Genomic DNA, 22,654 nt, shown 5'->3' with positions numbered 1-22,654 from the left:
ACGAACTTCCCATCCCCTGGGACCTGCCATTCCCCGGCACACACACTACTCTTCAAGTCCCTTCTTCACCCTTCCCAGTGAGCGCTCTGTGAGAGGAGGCCTCAAGGTCTCTCTGTGCTCCCAGCATCTGGAGTCTGGCACAGCAGATTCTCAGAAAATGTTTGCAGGTGAATGTACACATCACACTCCACCACACTCTCAACACAACTCATCACAACTTCTGCAGCTTTTTTTGTTGTTACTCTAGGGCCTTTCTTTATGGTGATCCCCTACATCCTAGACCCTTCCTCAGGCTACAGGAATTTGATTCTTGCCTGGAACTTTGGCCTGAAAACTCATCCTAGAAACTATGACTTCTAAACAATCTATTATTTTGACAAGTGCCTTCCAACATGTAGCTACAATGTCAAATTGCCAAGTCACATCACACAGTAAATGACGTTTTAGGACCAGCACCTGGCTGAAACTTTCCAATTGATGCGTCACCAATGGGCATAGGTGTGCCTTGAGTGACAGCTGCCAAAGGTTACTGGGATAAGTAGAACAACATTTAAATTTACATCAGTCAAAACTATGTTTCATTACTGCTAAGGGCTTCCTTTCTGAAAATTCGGAATTCAGTAAAATATAACATAACTATGCATTGCTTAAAAACATAATGAAAACTCCTACCAAGCCCATGCAGATGCACTGGTCCCTGGCTGGTCCCAGAGCACTTCCTCCATGCATGTCCCAACATGAAGTGCTGAGGGGAGCATGGCCAACCCCACCCACAGCTGCGAGGCTGCACAAAAGAAAGCATGGGAAGAATAGGCACCACACTCAAACCAGCAACCTTTTCCTGTGAGCAGGCAGTAATGCAGCTAAGGTAAAACAAACCAATTTGTTCCTAGGTTCCGTTTTTAGAACTAAAGAATATGGGAAGAACGGGTATTTCAGGATACAAATTGTGCTTAGTCGCTCAGTCGTGTTCAACTCTTTGCAACCCCGTGGACTGTAGCCTGCCAGCCTCCTCTTTCCAAGGAGATTCTCCTTTTTATACCCCATGGACCATATAAAAAGGCAAAGAGATATGACACCGGAAGATGAGCCCCCAGATTCGAAGGTGTCCCGTATGCTACTGGGGAAGAGCAAAGGGCAATTAACAATAGCTTTAGACAGAATGAAGTGGCTAGGCCAAGTGGAAACGACACTCAGTTGTGAATATGCCTGGTGGTGAAAGTAATGTCTGATGTTGTAAAGAACAATACTGTATAGGAAGCCAGAATGTTGGGTCCATGAGTCAAGATAAATTGGAGATGGTCAAGCAGGAAATGACAAGATTGAACACTGACATCTTAGTAATCAGTGAACTAAAACAGACAGGAATCAGTTCAGATCAGTTGCACAGTTGTGTCCCATTCTTTGCGACCTCATGGACTGTAGCATGCCAGGCTTCCCTGTCCATCACCAACTCTCGGAGCTTACTCAAACTCATGTCCATAGAACCGGTGACACCATCCAACCATCTCATCCTCTGTTGTCCCCTTCTCCTCCTGCCTTCAATCCTTCTCAGCATCAGGGTCTTTTCCAATGAGTCAGTTCTTCCCATCAGGTGGCCAAAGTACTGGAGCTCCAGCTTCAGCATCAGCCCTTCCAATGAATATTCAGGACTGATTTCCTTTAGGATTGACTGGATGGATCTCCTCGCTGTCCAAGGGACTCTCAAGAGTCTTCTCCAACACCACAGTTCAAAAGCATCAGTTCTTCGGCACTCAGCTTTCTTTATAGTCCAACTCTCACATTCATTCATGACTACTGGAAAAACCATAGCTTTGATTATATGGACCTTTGTTGGCAAAGTAATATCTCTGCTTTTTAATATGCTGTCTAGGTTGGGCATAACTTTTCTTCCAAGGAGCAAGTGTCTTTTAATTTCATGGCTGAAGTAACCATCTGCAATGATTTTGGAGCCCAAGAAAACAGTCTGTCACTGTTTCCATTGTTTCCCCATCTATTTGCCATGAAGTGATGGGACTGGATGCCATGATCTTAGTTTTCTGAATGTTAAGCTTTAAACCAACTTTTTTACTCTCCTCTTCTACTTTCATCAAGAGGCTCTTTAGTGCTTCTTCGCTTTCTGCCATAAGCCTGGTTCATCTGGATATCTGAGGTTATTGATATTTCTCCCAGCAATCTTGATTTCAGCTTGTGCTTCATCCAGCCCAGCATTTCTCTGAATATAAGTTAAATAAGCAGGGTGACAATATACAGCCTTGACATACTCCTTTTCCTATTTGGAACCAGTCTGTTGTTCCATGTCCAGTTCTAACTGTCGCTTCTTGACCTGCATACAGATTTCTTAGGAGGCAGGTCAGGTGGTCTGGTAGTCCCATCTCTTGAAGAATTTTCCACAGTTTGTTGTGATCCACACAGTCAAAGGCTTTGGTGTAGTCAATAAAGCAGATGTTTTTCTGGAATTCTCTTGCTTTTTTGATGTGATCCAATAGATGTTGTCAATTTCTGTTTCCTCTGCCTTTTGTAAATCTGGTTTGAACATCTGGAAGTTCATGATTCACATACTGTTGAAATCTGGCTTGGAGAATTTTCAGCATTACTTTGCTAGTGTGTGAGATGAGTGCAATTGTGCAGTAGTTTGAACATTCTTTCACATTGGCTTTCTTTGGGACTGAAATGAAGGACCTTTTTCAATCCTGTGGCCACTGCTGAGTTTTCAAAACAGGCTGCCATATTGAGTGCAGCACTTTCACAGCATCATCTTTTAGGATTTGAAATAGCTCAAATGGAATTCCATCACCTCCACTAGCTTTGTTCATAGTGATGCTTCCTAAGGCCCACTTGACTTTGCATTCCAGGATGTCTCACTCTAGGTGAGTGATGACACCATCATGGTTATCTGGGTCATGAAGATGTTTTTTGCATAGTTTTTCTGTGTATTCTTGCCACCTCTTCTTAATATCTTCTGCTTCTGTTAGGTTCATACCATTTCTGTACTTTATTGTGCCCATTTTTGCATGAAATTTTCCCTTGGTATCTCTAATTTTCATGAAGAAATCTCTAGTCTTTCCCATTCTATTGGTTTCCTCTATTTCTTTGCATTGATCACTGAGAAAGGCTCTCTTATCTCTCCTTGCTCTTCTTTGGAACTGTGCATTCAAATGGGTATATCTTTCCTTTTCTCATTTGCCTTTTGCTTCTCTTCTTTTCTCAGCTATTTGTAAGGTCTCCTCAGACAATCATTTTGCCTTTTTGCATTCTTTCTCTTGGGGATGATCTTGATCACTGCCTCCTGTACAATGTCATGGACCTCTGTCCATAGTTCATCAGGCACTCTATCAGATCTAATCCCTTGAATCTATTTGTCACTTCCACTGTATAATCCTTAGGGATTTTATTTAGGTCATACCTGAATGGTGTAGTGGTTTTCTCTACTTTCTTCAGTCTGAATTTAGCAATAAGGAGTTCATGATCTGAGCCACAGTCAGCTCCCAATCTTCTTTTTGCTGACTGTATAGAGCTTCTCCATCTTTGGCTGCAAAGAATATAATCAATCTGATTTCGGTATTGACCATCTGGTGATGTCCATGTGTAGAGTCTTCTCTTGTGCTGTTGGAAAAGGCTGTCTGCTATGACTAGTGTGTTCTCTTGGCAAAACTCTGTTTGCTTTTGACCTGCTTCATTTTGTACTCCAAGGCCCAATTTGCCTGTTACTCCAGGTATCTCTTAACTTCCTACTTTTGCATGTAAAAGTAGGAAGTCAGACATGAATGGGTGAATTTAATTCAGATGACCATTCTATCTACTACTGTGGGCGAGAATACCTTAGAGGAAATGGAATAGCCCTCATATTCAACAAAAAAGTCAAAAATGTAGTACTTGGGTGCAGTCTCAAAAATGACTGAATGGGTTCCAAGGCAACCCATTCAGCATCACAGTAATCCAACTCTATGGCCCAACCAGTAATGCTGAAGAAGGTGGAGCTGAATGGTTCTATGAAGGCCTATAAGACCTCTAGAACTAACACCCAAAAGAGATGTTCTTTTCAGCACAGAGGATTGGAATGCAAAAGTAGGAAGTCAAGAGATACCCGGAATAACAGGCAAGTTTGGCCTTGGAGTACAAAATGAAGCAGGGCAAAGGCTAACAGAGTTTGGTCATAAGAATGTGCTCATCATAGCAAACACCCTTTCTCAAAAACCCAAAAAAGACTACTCTACATATGGATATTGCCATATGGTCAATATCAAAATTTGATTATGTTCTTAGAAGCCAAAGATGGAGAAGCTCTATACAGTCAGTAAAAACAAGACTTGGAGCTGATTGTGGCTCAGATCATGAGCTCCTAATTGCAAAATTTAGGCTTAAATTGAAGTAGGGAAAACTACTAGGCCATTCAGGTATGATCTAAATCAAACCCCTTACGATTATACAGGGGACGTGATGAATAGATTCAAGGGATTAGATCTGGTAGACAGAGTGCTGAAGAACTATGGATGGAGGTTTATAACATTGTATAGGAGACAGTGACCAAAACCATCCTAAAGAAAAAGAAATGTGAGAAGGCAAAGTTGTTGTCTGAGGATGCCTTACAAATAACGGAGGAAAGAAGAAAAGCAAAAAAAGGCAAGGGAGAAAGGGTAAGATAGACCCAACTGACGCAGAGTTCCAAAGAATGGCAAGGAGAGATAAGAAGGCCTTCTTAAATGAGCAACGCAAAGAAATAGAGGAAAACAATAGAACAGGAAAGGCTAGAGATCTCTTCAAGAAAACTGGACATATCAAGGGAACATCTTTTGCAAGGATGGGGATGATAAAGGACAGAAAGTCCTTATCATTAAGGACCTAACAGAACCAGAAGAGATTAGGAAGAGGTGGCAAGAATACACAGAAGATCTATACAAAAAACATCTTAATGACCAGGATAACCATGATAGTGTGGTTACTCACCTAGAGCCAGACACCCTGGAGTGTGAAGTCAAGTGGGCCTTAGGAAGCATCACACTCTGATGCTGTTACAGAGCTGTACTCAATATGGCAGCAAATTTGGAAAACTCAGCAGTGGCCACAAGACTGGAAGAATTCAGTTTTCATTCCAATCCCCAAGAAAGGCAATGCCAAAGAATGTTCCAACTACCATACAATTGCACACATTTCACATCCTAGCAAGGTTATGCTCAAAATCCTTCAAGCTAGGCTTCAGCAGTATGTGAAATGAGAACTTCCAGATGTACAAGCTGGGTTTCAAAGAGGCAGAGGAACCAGAGACCAAATTGTCAACATTCAATGGATCATGGAGAAAGCAAGGGAGTTCCAAAAAAACAATCTACTTCTGCTTCTTGGGTTATGCTAAAACCTTTGTGTGATCACAACAAACTGTGGAAAATTCTCAAAGAGATGGGGATACCAGACCACCTTACCTGTCTCCTGAGAAATCTGTATGTAGGCCGAGAAGCAACAATCAGAACCTTACATGGAGTAAGTGACTGGTTCCAAACTTGTTAAGGAGTACAACAAGGCTGTCTACTGTCACCCTGCTTATAATATGCAGAGTACATCATGGAAATGCCAGGCTGGAAGAATCACAAGCTGGAATCAAGATTGCCAGGAGAAATATCGAGAACTTCAGATATGCACATGATATCACTCTGATGGGGAAAGTGAAGAGGAACTAAAGAGCCTCTTGATGAGGGTGAAAAAGCTTGCTTGAAACTGAACATAAAAAAAACTAAGATTATGGTGTCCGGTCCCATCATTTCATGGCAAACAGGAGGGGAAAAAGTGGAAGCAGTGACAGAATTTCTTTTCTTGGGCTCCAGAATCACTGCAGACAGTGACTGCAGCCATGAAATTAGAAGGTGCTTACTCCCTGAAAGGAAAGCTGTGACAAACCTAGACAGCATATTAAATAGGAGAGACATCACTTTGCCAGCAAAGGTCCACATAATAAAAGCTATGGGTTTTCCAGTAGTCATGTATGGATGTGAGAGTTGGACTATAAGGATGGCTGAGCACCAAAGAATTGATGCTTTCTAATTGTAGTGCTGAAGAAGACTCTTTAGAGTCCGTCAGACTGCAAGGAGATGAGACAGTCAATCCTAATGGAAATCAACTCTGAATATTCATTGGAAGGACTGATTTTGAAGGTGAAGCTCCAATACTTTGGACACCTGATGCAAAGAGCTGACTCACTGGAAAAGATCCTGATGCTCGGAAAGCCTGAAAACAAAAGAAGGGGGTGGTACAGGAAGAGATGGTTAGATAGCACCACTGATTCAATGCACATGAATTTGAGCAAACTCGAGGAGATAGTGGAGGACAGAGGAACCTGGCGTGCTATAGTCCACGGGCTTGCAAAGAGCTGGACATGACTTAGCGATATGACTTAACAACATACTTGACCACCCAGCAGTCCCTGAAATCCAGCCTGGCCTTGAACTAACACAGCCACACGAACAAGGATGATCAGAGTAGTGTCATCCAGCCTGATGAACTCCTGTGTGGTTAGAAAACATGCCCATGCCAGCCACATCTACCTGTCAGAAGAGTGTCCTCTTGCACCGATTTTGTTGGACTGACTGCCATCCAAGTAAAGATGGACTTTACTGCCATCTACTGGACAACTATGATAGTCAAATGCAAACCTGTGGATCAAGCTGTGGAGAGGTGTGGATTTTATCCTGGCTGGAATGGTAGAGGTGGCCGTGTTGGGAGGCAAGGGAAGGTGCCTAAAGAGGTCCCAGGGCTTCTGAGGGTTCCCCCCACACACGGCCCCATCAGTCTCCACACACAACCAGAAGCAGCTTTCCACAAAGGAAGTGGACTTGTTGTTTGAAGATGGCAGAGTAAAGACGATTCTGCCCCTTCAAATCCTGAAAACCATCCCAAAGAAGGAAAACAAGAAATACACAGTAAAGTACAAATGAGACCTAAATCTGGGGGCTTGACGCACAGAGTATGGGGAGGCATCCCTGCAGCAGCCAACAAGGGTATACGAAACACCTGTAACCAGATAAGGACAGGAGCAGAGGAGTCGAGGCCGAGGGTGTCGTCATCCCTCATCAGCTCTCCATCTAGAACCCGCTGACTGAAGAAGTTTAACAACTGTCCACCGACTTGACTTCCTCACATGTACCTATGACCGCTTACTCGGATGATTGTATCTGGGGACAGGAGCTGAAGCAGACGTTTGGAGAAGTATTAGACATAAGTTCTAAGTGGACACTGAAAGTCAAAGACTCAAAACAACATCATCATGCCTCCCCCAGCTGGTGGTAGGGGGTGGTCATGGAGGCCAGCTAATAAATGGAGACTGGTCCAGATCTCTTCCAACTATATTATGACACAGGCCTGGGGCAAAACTGTGGAAGACTGGTGTCCGTCTCACATGGTTTCTGATCCTCTTATCTAATCAGTATGGGAGAATGCATTTGCCTAATCAATGACTATATGACACACCTAAGGCCTTATTAATCTGCTCTGGCAACAACACCGTGTCCAGTACAGCAGCTACAATCAGGACCCCTGGTCAGCTAAGTCTCGGTGGTCGACATTCTCTAGCATCCATCTAGTTTCTTCAAGGGCTGGACTAGTGAATTAAACTGAGCTAGGAGGGACCACCACCCTGACATTTTTAGGTTCTAATGGTGGCAGTAATCTCCTCCATTCTCCCCCATCTCCGAGTTCAATACCGTTTTTGATGTACTGTCTTGGGGATGGCAGTTTCACGTTTCCACTTGGCTTTGCCAATCAAGATAACTCAACTCCAGACCAAAGAACAAACGCAGGGGTCAATCTGCCAGGAGTATCAACTGTCGAGTGTATCAGTTCCAGTCACATACTTGAGGACTGGGAGGATGACTGCTGCATGGACCACGGGGTCCGTTTTGGACCACCAGACTCGTACACTTCAGGAATGAACAGTGCAGAGAATGACGACCTGCTGTGGCTCCGAGATCAACCACCTGGTGAAAGGGACTATGGTTTGTCTCTTCCCCTCAGGAAGGGAGGCTCACGAGGAGCCTGCTCTTGACCTGTGTGCAGAAGCAGAGCTGAGAAGGACAGGGGTGGACAGTGGTAGCCGTGAAAATGCCTGTCTGTCTCTCTCCTGTGGGAGTGCAACTGACAGACACCCCCTGACGTGCCCTAAGCCTCCCCTCCGCTCACGACAAGGCCATAAGTCCCACAGCGGCTCTTGGCCAGCAACTGCATATGGAGAAGGAGGTCCTTTCCTATGAGATACTGGATTCCTCTAACAGACAGCTTCCAACCCTTCTTCACACCCTCTCTATGCCAAGGGGTCAGACTGTGCTGTCCCCTGCCAGCTTTCCCACCTCCTCTGACTCCCTCCTTCGGTTCTTCCTCAGAGGCCTTCTCCCTGCATCTCCTGCATGTCTAATGCCATCATGGCACACTAATGCCTTCAGTGAAAAACCTCATATGCTCTATGGGGATGGAAGTCAGCACACAGGAATAAACAACTTGGCCAAGTGGAGTAATCCCAACCTCAGTGAGTGGCCCACAGTGAGATAATGTGGACCACAACTCTGGAAAGGGCTGCGGAATTGAATGACAAGTACTGCAGAAGGCAGGATGGGGTAGGGAGCAGGATGCTGAGGGATTTTCAGGGGATGGGGGTGGGGGAGGAAGGTTCGCAGGAAGGTAAAGGCAGACCTCTCAGATCCCCACAGAAGATCTTGGTTCTTTCTTCACTTCTCATCAGTCAGTTCAGTTGCTCAATTGTGTCCAACTGCAGCACGCCAGGCTTCCCTGTTCATCACTAACTCCCAGAGCTTGCTCAAACTCACGTCTGTCGAGTCGGTGATGCTATCCAACTATCTCATCCTCTGTCATCCCCTTCTCCTCCTGCCTTCAATCTTTCCCAGCATCAGGGTCTTTCCCAATGATTCAGCTCTTCACATCAGGTGCCAAAGTACTGAAGCTTCAGCTTCAGTATCAATCCTTCCAATCAATATTCAGGGTTGATTTCTTTTAGGATTGACTGGTTTGACCTCCTTGCAGTCCAAGGGACTCTTCAAGAGTCTTCTCCAACACCAACACCACAGTTCAAAAGCATCAATTCTTCGGCGCTCAGCTTTCTTTATGGTCCAACTCTCACATTCATATATGACTACTGGAGAAACCATAGTTTTGACTATATAGACATACATATTGAAAATTACCTTAAATGTGAATGGATTAAATGAACCAACCAAAACACACAGACCAGCTGGGTAGATGAAAACATGTGCGTGTATGCACTTTCACTTACCACATTACTTAACCCCTCCAAATTGTATGTAATTATCTTACATTGTTTAGGTTAATCATGTCTCTATTATGGCTTGCAATTGTAATTATCTTTTTTTTGGTCTGGATATTGATTATGAAAACTGATAAACATCTTTTATTATTGTGATTATGTAACTATTGTATCATGATTGATCAACAGAAAATAACACAATTCTGTAACAGTAAAACTATCATTTAATAGAAAAAAAAATTCAAAGAAATTCTAGCCTTGTAGAGATGACAGTGCCTTCATGCCAAGAAAAAAATGCTATTTCCCACAGCCAAGACATGAAAGCAACCCAAGTAAGTGCCTAATAATACGACTGAATAAGAAGATGTGTTGTATGATTGTATGTATGTGTGTGTGTGTGTGTGTGTGTATATATACATATATAGGCCTCTGTGATGGCTCAGCAGGTAAATAATCTGCCTGCAATACAGGAGATGTGGGTTCAATCCCTGGGTTGGGAAGATCCCCTGGATGAGAAAAATGGCAAACCACTGCAGTATTTGTGCCTGAAAAATCCCATGGACAGAGGAGCCTGGTGGCTACAGTCCAAAGGGTCGCAAAGAGGTGGACATGACCGATTGACTAAGCATATATATATATATATAATGGAATATTACTCAGTCATAAAAACGAATGAAATATTGCCATTTGCAGCAATGTAAATGGACCTAGAGCATATTATGTTTAGTGAAATGAGTCAGAGAAAGACAAATACTATATGATATCAATCACTTGGAATCTAAAAAATGATACACATAAATGTATATACAAAATAGAAACAGACTCACAGATATAGAAAACAAATTTGTGGTTAACAAAAGGGAGAGGGAATTGGGGAGGGACAATTTAGGGGTTTGAGATTAACAGATAAAACTAGCACATATTAGGAAGATATATAAAGGAAGCAACAAGGATATACTATACAGCTCAAGGAATTACACCATTATCTTATAACAACCTATGATAGAATATAATCTCCAAAAATACTAAATCACTAGGCTGTACACCTGAAACTAACACAATATTGTAAATCAATCATATTCCAATTAAAAAAAAGAAGAAAATGCTATAAAAAGGAACTTTTAAAGATAAGAAAGAGCTCCAACTTACTGGTACTTCAGAGAAAGACAGAATAAAGAACACATTTCTATTCTGAAAGAAATAATACAAAGTTCCCAGAACTCTAATGGCATGTCCTTCCAGACTGAAGTGCCCACCACAATTAATGAAAAAAATTTCCATATGATGGCATATCACCATAACATTTCAGAATACAAGAAATAAACTTTAAAAGATGTTTTCAGAGATAAAAACAAAACCCAAACCAGGGCATCTGCAAAGGATCTGTAATAAGAATAGCACCAGAAAGTTCAAAAGCCATACAGCACTGCACCACAACGGTACAGTACTCATACCTCAGGGGCAACTGACTTATAACCAAGGATTTCATATCCAACCAAATCACTAATCATGCGATAGGGCAGAAGAAGAGTTTCAGATATCTGAGACTTAAAAACTTTACTTTCCAGGCACCACTTTTGGGGAAGCTATTGGAGGACAGGTCCTACCAAAACAAAGGAGAGATGGGGGTCAGGAAGCAGAGAGAGGTGAAGGAAACCCTCAGGAAAATGCTGGGGCAAGGCCAGGATAAGGCCTCGGTATCAGGTATGGGGGTGGCCAGTCCAGATGTGAGCAGGGTTGAGGTTCCACAAGACGATCAAACCAATGAAACAGTTAAGCCATCTGCAGTAAGAGATCACTTAGACACCTGGCAGAAAGCGTAGGGTTTAATTAGCAGTAAAGACATGGAAATCTGCTTCCTCCTTCAAACAAACAACAAAGGCCACAATTCTAACAAGTAAAAGACAAGTGTTGTTAACCCTAGGGACAAAAATTTGAAAGGAAAAGAAATAAAATCATGGTATAAATGTAAGCTTAACTGTGAAAAGTGTTTATAGGTCCTGATGATGTAAAACTGACATCTGATCTAAACCAATTATACTGTAACTAATTGGGAGGACAGGGGAGTGAGAGAGAGCTAAATCAGTACCTTATGTTCCAAACTGAAGAGAGATCAACAAATAGAGATCTAATCATATTGTTTCAAGATATAAACACCAAAATAACAGCTAGAAGAACTGAATGAGTGCTGCTGGGGAGAGAGAAATAGGAGGGAGGAGGTGGGGGTACCTTTTTAATAAGTTATCCTTGATAAAAATAAAAAAAAACCAGACTGACCAACTCATTCAGCAAGTTGCAGAACAATCATGTACAAGATGACCCTATTTTTTAAAAATATAAGTTATAAAGGACATAAGTATAAACAGATATACTGGTATTACATAAGTAAGAAGATGTATCAGTGTAAAGGCAGGAAGAAAAAACCCAAATGCCATCAGTGGCCTCCTCCAGGTGACAATGGAGGGCTGGGGGACTTTCCTTTCCCTTTGTTTTTAATTATACAACAAAAAAGTGGTAGGATTATGGCTGTTTTATTTTTCAAGTAATTAAATTCTATGTTTATTATGAAAATATCTTAGTAAGCAAAACTGAACGTGTATATCTATGCCTATGGTATCAGTTCAGTTCAGTTCAGTCGCTCAGCTGTGTCCAGCTCTTTGCAACCCCGTGGACTGCAGCATGCCAGGCCACCCTGTCCATCACCAACTCTGGGAGCTTACCCAAACTCATGTCCATTGGTTGGATGGTGATGCCATCCAACCATCTCATCCTCTGTCGTCCCCTTCTCCTCCTGCCTTCAATCTTTCCCAGCATCAGGGTCTTTTCAAGTGAATCAGCTCTTTGCATCAGGTAGCCAAAGTATTGGAGTTTCAGCTTCAGTATCAGTCCTTCCAATCAATATTCAGGGTTGATCTCCTTTAGGATTGACTGGTTTGATCTCCTTGCAGTCCAAGGGACTCTCAAGAGTCTTCTCCAACACCACAGTTCAAAAGCATTAATTTTTTGGCACTCAGCTTTCTTTATAGTCCAACTCTCACATGCATGCATGACTACTGGAAAAACCATAACCTTGACTAGAGAGACCTTTGTTGGCAAAGTAATGTCTCTGCTTTTTTAATATTCTGTCTAGGTTGGGCATAACTTTTCTTTCAAAGAGTAAGCGTCTTTTAATTTCACGGCTGCAGTCACCATCTGCAGTGATTCTGGAACCCAAGAAAATAAAGTCTGCTACTGTTTCCACTGTTTCTCCATCTATTTGCCATGAAGTGATGGGACTGGATGCCATGATCTTTGTTTTCTGAATGTTGAGCTTAAGCCAACTTTTATACTCTCCTCTTTCACTTTCATCAAGAGGCTCCTTAGTTCTTCTTGGGCTTTCTGCCGTAGGGTGGTGTCATCTGCATATCTGAGGTTATTGATATTTCTCCTGGCAATCTTGATTCCAGCTTGTGCTTCTTCCAGGCTACCGTTTCTCATGATGTACTCTGCATATAAGTTAAATAAGCAGGGTGACAATATACAGCCTTGACGTCCTCCTTTTCCTATTTGGAACCAGTCTGTTGTTCCATGTCCAGTTCTAACTGTTGTTTTCTGACCCGCATACAGATTTCTCAAGAGGCAGGTCAGGTGGTCTGGTATTCCCATCTCTTTCAGAATTTTCCACAGTTTATTGTGAGCCACACAGTCAAAGGCTTTGGCATAGTCAATAAAGCAGAAATAGATGTTTTGCTGGAACTCTCTTGCTTTTTCCATGATCCAATGGATGTTGGCAATTTGATCTCTGGTTCCTCTGCCTTTTCTAAAACTAGCTTGAACATCTGGAAGTTCATGGTTCATGTACTGTTGAAGTCTGGCTTGGAGAATTTTGAGCATTACTTTACTATCATGTGAGATGAGCGCAATTGTGCAGTAGTTTGAGCATTCTGTAGCATTGGCTTTCTTTGAGACTGTAATGAAAACAGACCTTTCCCAGTCTTGTGGCCACTGCTGAATTTTCCAAATTTGCTGGCATATTAAGTGCAGCACTTTCACAGCATCATCTTTTAGGATTTGAAATAGCTCAACTGGAATTCCATCACCTCCACTAGCTTTGTTCGTAGTGATGCTTCATAAGGCCCACTTGACTTCCCATTCCAGGATGTCTGGCTCTAGGTGAGTGATCACACCATCATGATTATGTGGGTTGTGAAGATCTTTTTTATACAGTTCTTCTGTGTATTTTTGCCATCTCTTCTTAATATCTTCTCCTGTTAGGTCCATATCATTTCTGTCCTTTATTGAGCCCATCTTTGCATGTAATGTTCCCTTGGTATCTCTAATTTTCTTGAAGAGATCTCTAGTCTTTCCCATTTTATTGGTTTCCTCTATTTCTTTGCATTGATCACTGAGGAAGGCTTTCTTATCTCTCCTTGCTATTCTTTGGAACTCTGTATTCATATGCTTATATCTTTCCTTTTCTCCTTTGCTTTTTGCTCCTCTTCTTTTTACAGCTATTTGTAAGGCCTCCTCAGACAGCCATTTTGCTTTTTTGCATTTCTTTTTCTTGGGGATGGTCTTGCTCCCTGTCTCCTGTTAAATGTCATGAACCTCCATCCATAGTTCATCAGGCACTCTATCAGATCTAGTCCCTTAAATCTATTTCTCACTTTCACTGTATAATCGTTAGGGATTTGATTTAGGTCATACCTGAATGGTTTAGTGATTTTCCTTACTTTCTTCAATTTCAGTCTGAATTTGGCAATAAGTAATTCATGATCTGAGCCACAATCAGCTCCCAGTCTTGTTTTTGCTGGCTGTATAGAGCTTCTTCATCTTTGGCTGCAGAGAATATAATCAATTTGAGTTCGGTGTTGACCATCTGGTGATGTCCATGTGTAGAGTCTTCTCTTGTGTTGTTGGAAGAGGGTGTTTTCTATGACCAGTGTGTTCTCTTGACAACACTCTGTTAGCCTTTGCCTTGCTTCGTTTTGCACTCCAGGGCCAAATTTGCCTGTTATTCCAGGTGTTTCTTGACTTCCTACTTTTGCATTCCAGTCCCTTATAATGAAAAGGACATCTTTTTTGGATGTTATTTCTAGAAGGTCTTGTAGGTCTTCATAGAACCATTCAACTTCAGCTTCTTCAGCGTTACTGGTCGGGGTTATAGACTTGGATTACTGTGACACTGAATGGTTTGCCTTGGAAATGAACAGATCATTCTGTTGTTTTTGAGACTGCATCCAAGTACTGCATTTCGGACTCTTTTGTTGGCTATGATGGCTACTCCATTTCTTCTAAGGGATTCTTGCCCATAGTAGTAAATATAATGGTCATCTGAGTTAATTTCACCCATTCCAGTCCATTTTAATTCGCTGATTCCTAAAATGTCGATGTTCACTCTTGCCATCTCCTGTGTGACCACTTCCAGTTTGCCTTGATTCATGGACCTAACATTCCAGGTTCCTACGCAATATTGCTCTTTACAGTATCGGACCTTGCTTCTATCACCAGTCACACCCACAACTGGGTGTTGTTTTTGCTTTGGCTCCATCTCTTCATTCTTTCTGGAGTTATTTCTCCACTGATCTCTGGTAGCATATTGGGCACCTACTGACCTGGGGCAGAGAAGGAAATGGCAACCCACTCCAGTACTCTTGCCTGGAAAATTCCACGGATGTAGGAGCCTGGTGGGCTGCAGTCCGTGGGGTCACAAAGAGTCGGACACCACTGAGTGACTTCACTTTCTTTCTATAGTTCCTTTTGGAGAAGAAAATGGCAACCCACTCCAGTGTTCTTGCCTGGAGAATCCCATGGATGGAGAGGCCTGGTGGGCTGCAGTCTATGGGGTTGCAAAGAGTCGGACATGACTAAGGAACTAATACACACGCACAGCGACCTGGGGAGTTCATCTTTCAGTGTCCTATCTTTTTGCCTTTTCATACTGTTCATGGGGTTCTCAAGGCAAGAATACTGAAGTGGTTTGCCATTCCCTTCTCCAGTGGAACACATTTTGTCTATATGCTGCTGCTGCTGCTAAGTTGTTTCAGTCGTGCCTGACTCTTTGCGACCCCATAGACGGCAGCCTGCCAGGCTCTTCTGTCCATAGGATTCTCCAGGGAAGAATACTGGAGTGAGTTGCCATTTCCTTCTCCAATGCATGCATGCATGCATGCTAAGTCGCTTCAGTCGGGTCCAACTCTGTGTGACCCAACGGACAGCAGCCCACCAGGCCCCTCTGTCCACGGGATTCTCCGGGCAAGAATACTGGAGTGGGTTGCCACTTCCTTCTCCATCTATGGTATTGTATACAGAGAAAAAGGACAGGAAAAGTTCACAGGAAACCATTAACACACTAAAGGGTAACTGTGGTTGTTCACCTCTCAGGACCTGGAGGAGGGGCGGGTGTGCAAACAGGGGCCTTATCCACCTTCCCCACAATGTGCATGTGATGGTTTCAAGCAAACACCAAGTCTGCAGTCCTACTGACGTGTGAGCAGGATGGCGTAAAACAAGGGGAGGGAGAGCCAGTGGGGAGATGAATAGGATGGAGACGTGGTTGGCGAAATCATGCTGGGCAAACCAAAAACTTCCTTGACCCTATGCGACTTTCTGGTCTGCAGGTGTGGGCCTACACTGCAAGGACCAAACATCACCTAACACAGGCACATGTATGCTACAGCTCTTACAAGGCACCCCTGAAACGAGAGGACACTGCTTCCCCATGTATGTCTGGGCCCAAGGGGGGAGACACAAGCAAGACAAACGGTTTGCTTGTGCAAAATTAATAAAGCTTAACAATAATGAAGCCTAATTATCTGAGAACTTATTCTCAGGCAAGACTTTAATACAATATGTATTTAAGAGAAATTAAGACTGCCTTAATTTGTATAAAGGTCTGTGAATGTTTCAGGAAAAGAAATAGAATGGTATGCTAGGAAATCTTCATTTTTAATTAAAATGACTAGTGTCACTATTTTTAAAGCAAATTCATCAACTGAATTTATATTATTTTAACTGACCACATGGCAGCAGCAAAGGCTGAAGACTGGCCAGGAGTCTTTGCGGCAGGCCCCCAGTAGTCAGTGGGAGGGCCAGGGCTGGTCTCAGGTGGCAGACCTCACTCAGGCCTCAGGCCTCATGTTCACAAGGGGCAAGGGTTTGGCCCTCTCTGAACTGTGGGCTCTGCTACTGTGTTAGGCTTCTGTTCAGTGGCTGTGATGGAACCACTCAACAGATTCAAAAGAATTACTACTACTATACCATCAAAAATCTCTCTGTTCTTTTTTGTATGAAAAGGTTTCATTGTTCTTATCTCACTTCTTCCCCCCACAGACTTTAGTTCACAGAAAATACAACTTTTTGTTGTTATTGAAACATAGTATCAAAAGACAGTCAACAAAATCAATACAGTAATTATTTAAGGAATGCTAAGAATGCTTTCAATAAAACTATTATTATCTCTGCCTCTAGCCTCACTCAACACTTCAGTTGCTAAAAAAAAAACAAGAAACAACAAAGAAACAAACAAAAACTTTATCATGATCTGTTTACACAGCGGTACAGATCAAAAAATAACGAAAGCTCATAAAACCAGCTTAGAGAACATCTCTCTGGTTTTTAAATATGTACTCCCTGACAGGCAACACCACCATTCAAATTCCAGCCTTGGCCTAGCCAAGAGGTTTGCCTGGAGCCTTTCCAAGAGTTCCTACTGGTATGGTTCGGATGCTGGAGTGGTAGAATTTTACAGTGTAAGAAATGAATACTTGGGCAATAATTCATATAAAACTTCTAGAGCAACTGTATCATATACTACTTGGCCTTTAACTTTCCCCCACCCCAAATTCAAATTCTTTGCACTAAAAATAAGATTTCAAGTATGACAAAACTGTTAACACCAGGGATATCTGGGTAAATAGTATTTGGAAGTTCTTTGTCCTATTCTTACAATTTTTCTCTAAGTTTTACATTATTTCCAAATAAAAACTTAAAAAAAAAAAAGAAGAAGCATTTTTCTGTATATGAGTCTGGGCAGCTGGCTCATATCTGCACCCAGGGTGGCTCAGATGGGCCCAGGCAAATCAGGCATTCCACAAATGTCTTCTAATCTCAACAGTCTTTGAGAAAGTAACATGATCCCAAAGTTCATTTGGATTTTCAACATTGACAAATTTTTTAAAAATGTTTTTTTGTATCTGAAGATTACAATAACAAAATGATTTTGATTAAAAGGAAAAAAACCAACACAGTATCACTACTTACTCTATGAATTATACCAGCTGAATGTAGATGTTTAATACCACAGAGCATCTGGTAAAGAAGGTAGGACATTCTTTCATGGTCCAGCTCCATGTGAATAACCTGACATAAGTTAGCATCCATTAATTCCATAACCAAATACCTGAGGAAATAAATGATCAGCCGTGTACACATGAAAATTATCCAAATTCCTTCATGGTATCAAATCAGAATCTTTATAAAAAAGAAATAACTTCATACCTAGTCACTGTACTGGCTAAAGTAAAAAGATAACTTGCTTTCATTAGGTATCTTGATTTATAAGCTATCTTGAAAAGAAGCAATTTTTATATCATAGTAAATAGAATCTCCAACATGCAAAGTCTCCTATATTTAAAATTTTTTGCTACTGGGTCATTCTTACCAATACAGAAACCATGCCGTTACTGCTTGCATCTTAAGAAAACTTTTGACCTTACCTCCCCTACCAGCTACGATCCTGTATTTTTGGTCTTCCTGCAAGCAAAACTCCCCAAAGAGGTATCTACACTCATCATCTTCAATTTTTTTCTCCCATTTTTCCTTAATCTCACTTTAATTAGGCTTTTGCCCCTACCACTTCGCTGAAACTGTCTTAAAGGTTCCTGACACCTCCGTGTTGCTAAACCCAGTGGCTAGTCCTACAATCCTGGCTGACCATGACTTTCTCTTACCACTGGCTTCTTACTGTTGGAGTAAGAAGAACAGGCCAGCACCTGTTCCTGGCCTTCTTTTCTCTACTGTACTCATAGTCACGACGATCTTCTCTGGTTTCTGATCTCAAGGCTTTAAATACCATCTATAGACTGTCAACTCTCAAATTAATACATTCAACCCAGACATCCCACCTGAACTCCAGGCTCACTTATCTAAATGACTGCTTCACAGATCAGTTTGGGTGCCCAATAGACTCCCTGTCTAAAACTGAGCTCCTGATTCTACGCCACCCCCAAATCTGTTCTTCCTGTAGCTTTCCTCATCTCAGTTGAGAGAACTTTTATCCTTCTGGTGAGCACCTGAGCCAAAATTCCAAATGTTGTTCTCAGCAACTCCTTCTCTCAAACCACACAGAGCCTCTCTCAAGGCCTCTCTAAGAGCAAGCACTGGGGTTCTATCTTCAAAACAGTGTCGACATCCAATCTCATGCCTTTACCATCACTATCACCCCTTTGGTCTAAATGTAGCCACAATAATCTCTCACCTGAACTACTGCAGTAGCCTCCTGACTGGTCTTCTGTGTTCCACCCCATACAGTGGATTCTCAGTCCAGAAACCAAGTTATTGTTTTAAAATGTAAGTTAGATACACTCAGTCTTCTACTGAAAGTCTTACTTGAGAAGGGAAGTCCTTACAACGGCCGAGAGGCCCAGCAGTGTCGGTCCTGCCACTTCTTTGAGCCGATCTCTTCTACTTTCCTCTGCTTCCTTCGATCCAGCCAAACAGGCTCTTGCTGTTCAAGAGCACACAGCAGGCACACTCCCATGTCTGCTCCTTGATGCTGCTTGTTCCTTCTATCTTTTAAAAATATAACTGCATTTATTTTAATTTTGGCTGTGCTGGATCTTCACTGATGCACAGGTTTTCCCCAGTTGCGGCAAGCAGCAGGTACTCTCTTGCTACAGCGCGTGGGCTTTTCAATGCAGTGGCTTCTCCTCTTGTGGAACACGGCTTCTATGACTTGTGGGCTTCAGTAGCTGCAGCACTTGGGCTCAGTAGCTGTGGCTCCCAAGTATTAGAGAGCCGGCTCAGCAGTTGTGGCACACGGGCTTAGTTGCTCCGTGGCATGAGGGATCTTCCTGGATCAGGGACTGAACCCCTGCTTCCTGCACTGGCAGGTAGATTCTTTAGCACTGACTCACCAGGGAAGCCCATTCCTTCTATCTTGATACTACCTTTCTCAAAATATCTGTAGGACTAACCCCCTCATTTCCTTCAAGGCTTCTTCAAATGTCACCAATCCCATGAGGTCCTTCCCTAACTATCCTACTTAAAACTGCAGCCTGACTCCTAAACCCCAGCACTTCTGATCCCTCACTCAGCTTCGTTTCTTCCACATTTGCCACATTCTAATGAATGACATAATTTCCCTATTTGTTATGTTGATTATCTTCCCTGGTTTTCCTTCAAGCTCTAGGAGGAAATATGATCATCCACAATTCTTAAATAATGAAAGGAATTTTTGCCTGTTTTGGTCACTAAGTATGTCAAGTTCAAGAGAGTGCTTAGCACACAGCTGGCAATCAAATTTTCCTTTTGGCTGTGCAACTGAAAGCATGGCATCCTAACCACTGGACTGCCAGGGAATTTCTAGCAGTCAAATATTTGTTGAATGAATAAACCAATAAATTTAAGATAAAGTTGTGCATTATATCTAAATAATAAATTAATATTTCATTTCATTGTTAGTAAAACAATTCTATTTCAGATTTTGGAAAACATACAATATTTAGTCACTTACCCATTTCATATAACAACCATAAATCCCTAAACCCTACAATCCTGGATTTTAGGGGACTAGAGAAAAACATTTTATATTTCAGTAAAGCAAATCAGCAGCATTAATGGCACTGTCTTCTCCAAGGAATCCACTTTCAGTCATCCTTTATGTGTTGTAAAAATGATAACTGTCTAGGGATAAGCACGTGTATGCTAAGTTGCTTCAGTAGTGTCTGACTCTTTGCAACCCTGTGGACTGTAGCCTGCCTGGCTCCTCTGTCCGAGGGACTCTCCAAGCAAGAATACTGGACTGGGTTGCCATGCCCTTCTCCAGGGCGTCTTCCCCACTCAGGGATGGAACCAGGATCTCTTACGTCTCCTACATTGGTGGGCGGATTCTTTATGACTAGAGCCACCTAAGAAGTCCATAGGCACAAATATTATTATTTGTTTTCCTTACTATTTCTATTTCATAGTGAAAAGTGGCTAAGATATCATTTTAAAATGTATTATGTTGTCTGCATTTCCTAAGTTAAAAAAAGCAGTCATGTTCTCTTAAATTCTCAGTCTTTCATGCACAGTGTATTACTGAATAAAAATTATACTTACACATCTTGAAATTCTTCTAGAGTTTTTTGTGGTGTAAACACATTTAACAAACTAATTATCTGAAAAGAGAAAATTAAACCTCAGTATGTCAAACAAGTCTACTTGACTATAAAAATTAAGTTTAACATTAAAATGTATTAAAAACTAGGAAAAAAATCACAGCAGAGCTTTGAAATTTTATTATTGTTACTGCTTTTACCAGAATATTCTATCATACAGCATTTCAAAAGTTAAATGATTAGGATTCTCGCCTTGGAAATAAGATGCACTTTTAATCAAATCACTTTTATGTGTCCCTGGTAACTTATTATTACAGAATTTTGACACATAATGCTTTCCAGCTTTGAACATAAAAAAGTATCAATTATAAGCAGAAAAACACTAAATAAAGCAATATGTTAACTCTGAAAACTTAAATACAATGTGCAAATTTCAAGAAAGTTTTGAAATATGAGGGCTAAGCTTATATTTTGGTACAATAAAGATGAAATGCCTCACAGTATTATGTATTTACCTAAAGAGGGTTCAAAAACTGACCCCATCGCAGGCTTTGGTCCTGGTACTCCAATGTTAAACAATGAATTCTGCTACTTGAGCATTAAAAACACATCCTCAATCATTTCAAATGACTGAGGGAAAGTTGAATTATTCAGTATAAAAGACTGAAGATTGGAGTGGCTGGATAGCCAAGGGGCAAAAAGAAAACTGAATTCATACTTTAACCTTTATACCAAGATAAACTTAAAATGGAACAAAAACTTAAATCTAAGGCATGAAACCATGAAACATGAAAATATGGATAAACATTCAGACAACTCTGGTGTAGAAAAGTCTGTTCTAAGAATGACAAGAAATCTACAAGACTTGATTACATTCAACGACAAAAATCTATGGCAAAAACAACCTGTTGCTGCTGCTGCTAAGTCACTTCAGTCGTGTCCGACTCTGTGTGATCCCAGAGACTGTGCGATCCCAGAGATGGCAGCCCACCAGGCTCTGCCGTCTCTGGGATTCTCCAGGTAAGAACACTGAAGTGGGTTGTCATTTCCTACTTCAGTGCATGGAAGTGAAAAGTGAAAGTCAAGTCGCTCAGTCGTGTCCGACTCTTCACAATCCCATGGACTGCAGCCTACTAGGCTCCTCCGTCCATGGGATTTTCCAAGCAAGAGTACTGGAGTGGGTTGCCATTGCCTTCTCTGAAAAACAACCCAAATTAGGTCAAATGGAAAAGATATGAGGATTGATAGCTTTAATATACAAAGATCTTCTCTAAATGCATAAGACAAGTGTGCTCAGTCACTCAGTCATGTCTGATTCTTTGCGACCCCATGGACTGTAGCCCACCAGGCTCCTCTGTCCATAGGATTTCTTAGGCAAGAATACTGTAATGGGTTGCCATTTCCTACTTGAGGGGATCTTCCCAACTCAGGGATTAAACTTGTGTCTCTTGCATCTCCTGCATTGGCAAGGGATATGTTTATAAATATTTTAATGTTTCATGGTTTCATGCCTTAGATTTAAGTTTTTGTTTCATTTTAAGTTTATCTTGGTGTAAAGATTGACGTGTGAATCCAGTTTTTTTTTCCCCCCTTGAGTCTCTTGCGTCTCCTGCATTGAAAGAAACCAACAGTCCTAGAGAAAAGTGGACAAAGGCCATGGAAAACAAACTCTCAAGAAATAAAAATAAAAGGCTGGTAGAGATATGGAAAGAAAATCAACCTCACAAATAAAAATAAGGTATCATTTGTCATCTATCAGTTTGGTAAGGTAAAACAAAAAAAATCAACAATATGTAGTTCTGGAGTATTCTGAAATAAAAGCCATATTCAGATACTCAATGAAAGTGTAAAACTGATAGTCTTCCTTGAGGTCAATTTGTCAGTATATATTAAAATCAGAAATGTGCATACTTTTTGACCCAGAATCTTGGCCAAAGAATTCACCTGTATAAGGATGTTCACTGCAGCACTGCTTATAGTAGTAAAAAATTAGACACAATCTAAATATTTGTGTTTTTTTTATGTTTTATTTTTTTAATTTTTTAAAATATAAATTTATTTTAATTGATAATAAGCAATTGATTAAATGAATTAC

General features: G+C 41.5%; 1 protein-coding gene across 7 annotated transcripts in view; it reads right to left on the bottom strand.

Moving 5' to 3' along the window:
- Positions 1–22,654, bottom strand: part of MAPK9 (mitogen-activated protein kinase 9) — a 68,103-nt gene that overhangs the window by 15,008 nt on the left and 30,441 nt on the right. For all 7 annotated transcript variants that reach the window (XM_070792314.1, XM_019963704.2, XM_019963701.2 and 4 more), the window contains 2 exons: positions 20,561–20,619; positions 17,501–17,639 (listed from right to left, as the gene is read on the bottom strand). In XM_070792314.1, coding sequence (XP_070648415.1) covers positions 17,501–17,639; positions 20,561–20,619 — 198 coding nt within the window. The remainder of the gene's footprint in view (positions 1–17,500; positions 17,640–20,560; positions 20,620–22,654) is intronic.

This window comes from Bos indicus, chromosome 7 (genome assembly GCF_029378745.1).
Source record: "Bos indicus isolate NIAB-ARS_2022 breed Sahiwal x Tharparkar chromosome 7, NIAB-ARS_B.indTharparkar_mat_pri_1.0, whole genome shotgun sequence".
NCBI lineage: Eukaryota > Metazoa > Chordata > Mammalia > Artiodactyla > Bovidae > Bos > Bos indicus.
This window is presented reverse-complemented; position numbering and strand designations above follow the sequence as displayed.